Raw genomic sequence first — 2,384 nt, forward strand, 5'->3', positions numbered from 1 at the left:
AAAACAACGACACAAACTCTAAACCAAAATCTCCATTAACATATAGAGCTATTATAGCTATCGTAATAAACTCTCACACACTTATTATAAAATCTTTTGACTCCTGATATTAGACCAACTGCAAAAACTAAATTACTCACTCCGAGATTTAACAATTAATCATTATTATTATTATTATTATCACTATAGTCTATATAACTATAAAATAAACCTTTTGTAATCGGAGATCGTGATTATCTTGATCAACCGTGAACCATTCCATACGACAGAGCCATGAGCAAAATAGCAGCCTCCTTCTCATCTTGTGGGAACACTCGTTGATAAGCTGTGCTTTTGCTTAACATTATCGTCAAATCATCGAAGCAAAATTTGTTCGACGAAATCGAAGAATTAGAAGAAGTTGTTGATTTGCTGATCTCGGAATCTCCGGGAACCGTTTCCACTTCCATTTCCTCCTCCTCTTCTACTTGGATCTTGCACTTTTTTGCCTTGGCCACCACTGGAGGAGAAAGATTGTATTTTTGATCCCCTCCGTTTGATCTCTTTTTCTTGTTTTGCAACTTCTTTTTCAGAGGTGATTGTTGCACTCGGGCCGGTACCGCTACCTCTTGATCACCGGCAGCTGCCGCCGCGGCCATAGCGGCTCGCCTCGCCTTTCTTTGCCGTATGCCACATGCGTTACAAAGAGACTGCAATAATAAATTAAGATTAGTAAGCGTATAGATGACAAAAACAAAGCGATAAAATATTGGACTCATGTATATCATTGATTAAAGCTTTAATGTCTAAAGGATGCAGTAGCTTTAAATAAATCTAATATCTCTGCGTTCTTAACATATACCTATTTCTTTTATATTAAAGGTATGAATTAAACTTAGGTACACATATATATATATATATATATAGTATGACATAATTACATATAGTGTGATTAATTACCTTGGGACCTCGAGGTCCACTTCGCCAAAGAGGAGTCTTGGTCGTGTTACAATCCGAGCAAACCCTAATCACGCCATTGTTATTACCATAACCAATCTCGTTGATCGTATTGTAGGGATTTTCCGTGGTCGCAGCTGTGGTTGTCCTGGTGAAGACTTTCTTGAGATTGAGATCTTTATGCTGATCTTCTTCGGAATTAGTCTTATGATTTAGAGGGCAGTGATCATTTCCTTTATGATTATTATTATTAGTCTGATCAGTGGGCTGGTTATTGTTGGTGATTGTTTTCTTGATCAACCGCATCTTTGGGGATATCAACCACTTGTCGGAGTCTGAATCGGGTTTTGTCGGGTTTTGACGAAGAGTATTGGTTTGGTCTTCGTGATCTTTTTTCCTTATCGTTAGTTTCAGTCTTGTCTCCTTCTTTGGCACCATGTGATCGTATGATGATGATGATCCACCGTTAGGCACAAACATTTTGGCCTGATATATATCAACGATCAAGGTTTATGACCAAGCAAGAAATACAAATCTGACATACGTACAGTTATATCTTCGATTCTCCCTTTTTATTTAATAGATTAATTTTCTTATGTAAAATTTTCTGCAAACAAATTCAGATTAATATATGTTTTGAGAAAATTACATGATTAAGCATAAGTTTTGCAGCTAAAAAAAAAGATCGTGCAAGGATAAAATTTATACACACAATTAAAGTTGATATAAAATTATTATAAATATACCTTGAGGGGTTGAGAAAGATGGAGATGATCAGCATGGTAAGTGTTGTTGTAGGCAACATGTTGATCTTCTTGAGAGTTAATCAAGAAAGGGAGGTAAGAGGAGAGAGACGAAATGGACGAGGAAGAAGATGAAGAATTAGAAGGGACTTGATGATGATGATGAAGAAGAGACGAAGAGGATCCAAGAGGATAGAAAAAGGGTTGTTCGTGATGGTTCTGATCTTCGTTAAGATCTATAGAGTAATGAAAATTCGAACCCATTGCTGAGAAAGAGAGATGAAAACACAGAGAGAGAGATATATATAGAGTTAAGATGCGAGATTGAGAGAGATCATAGACGGCAAAAAGAGTCCAAGCTATACTATGTTTGATCCTTTTTAAAGGCAATGAGATGAGACACGAGCCAAACACACATGGTTGCTATTATATACTTTTATTTTATATATATGGTTTACGTGAGTCTAGAGTCAGGGTACTTATGTCTTATGTATACATCAACTTGTACAGTGATTTTTAGACGATATGGATAAAAAAATACTGTTCTAAAATCCTACTTTCGGACAAGTCCGGATACCTTTACCAAAGATTTTAAAAGTAATAGTAATGATTATCGTGTCCGTTATATGTTTTTTATTTTCTAAATGTCAAAAAATTACCCCAAACTTCTCTTCTTCTTTTTTTCTTCCAATATACCATATACTA

At 35.7% G+C, this 2,384-nt stretch overlaps 1 protein-coding gene across 1 annotated transcript; it reads right to left on the reverse strand.

Annotated features, from left to right (window-relative positions):
• LOC104761751 (GATA transcription factor 21) lies at positions 15–2,110 on the reverse strand. Its single transcript, XM_010453246.2, has 3 exons — positions 1,683–2,110; positions 940–1,422; positions 15–689 (listed from the first exon to the last, which is right to left on the reverse strand). The coding sequence occupies exons 1-3, from the start codon at positions 1,941–1,943 to the stop codon at positions 243–245; spliced, it is 1,191 nt and encodes a 396-aa protein (XP_010451548.1). The 5' UTR covers positions 1,944–2,110; the 3' UTR covers positions 15–242.

The sequence above is a fragment of the Camelina sativa genome, chromosome 2 (genome assembly GCF_000633955.1).
Source record: "Camelina sativa cultivar DH55 chromosome 2, Cs, whole genome shotgun sequence".
Classification (NCBI taxonomy): Eukaryota; Viridiplantae; Streptophyta; class Magnoliopsida; order Brassicales; family Brassicaceae; genus Camelina; species Camelina sativa.

What these genes read in the sequence shown, in the direction of transcription:
- LOC104761751 (XM_010453246.2), bottom strand. Translation starts at nt 1,943, where the DNA reads ATGGGTTCGAATTTTCATTACTCTATAGATCTTAACGAAGATCAGAAC. An exon ending in ATCTTTCTCAACCCCTCAAG is followed by an intron (nt 1,423 to 1,682) that starts GTATATTTATAA and finishes GATATATATCAG; the next exon opens with GCCAAAATGTTTGTGCCTAA. An exon ending in GTGGACCTCGAGGTCCCAAG is followed by an intron (nt 690 to 939) that starts GTAATTAATCAC and finishes TTATTATTGCAG; the next exon opens with TCTCTTTGTAACGCATGTGG.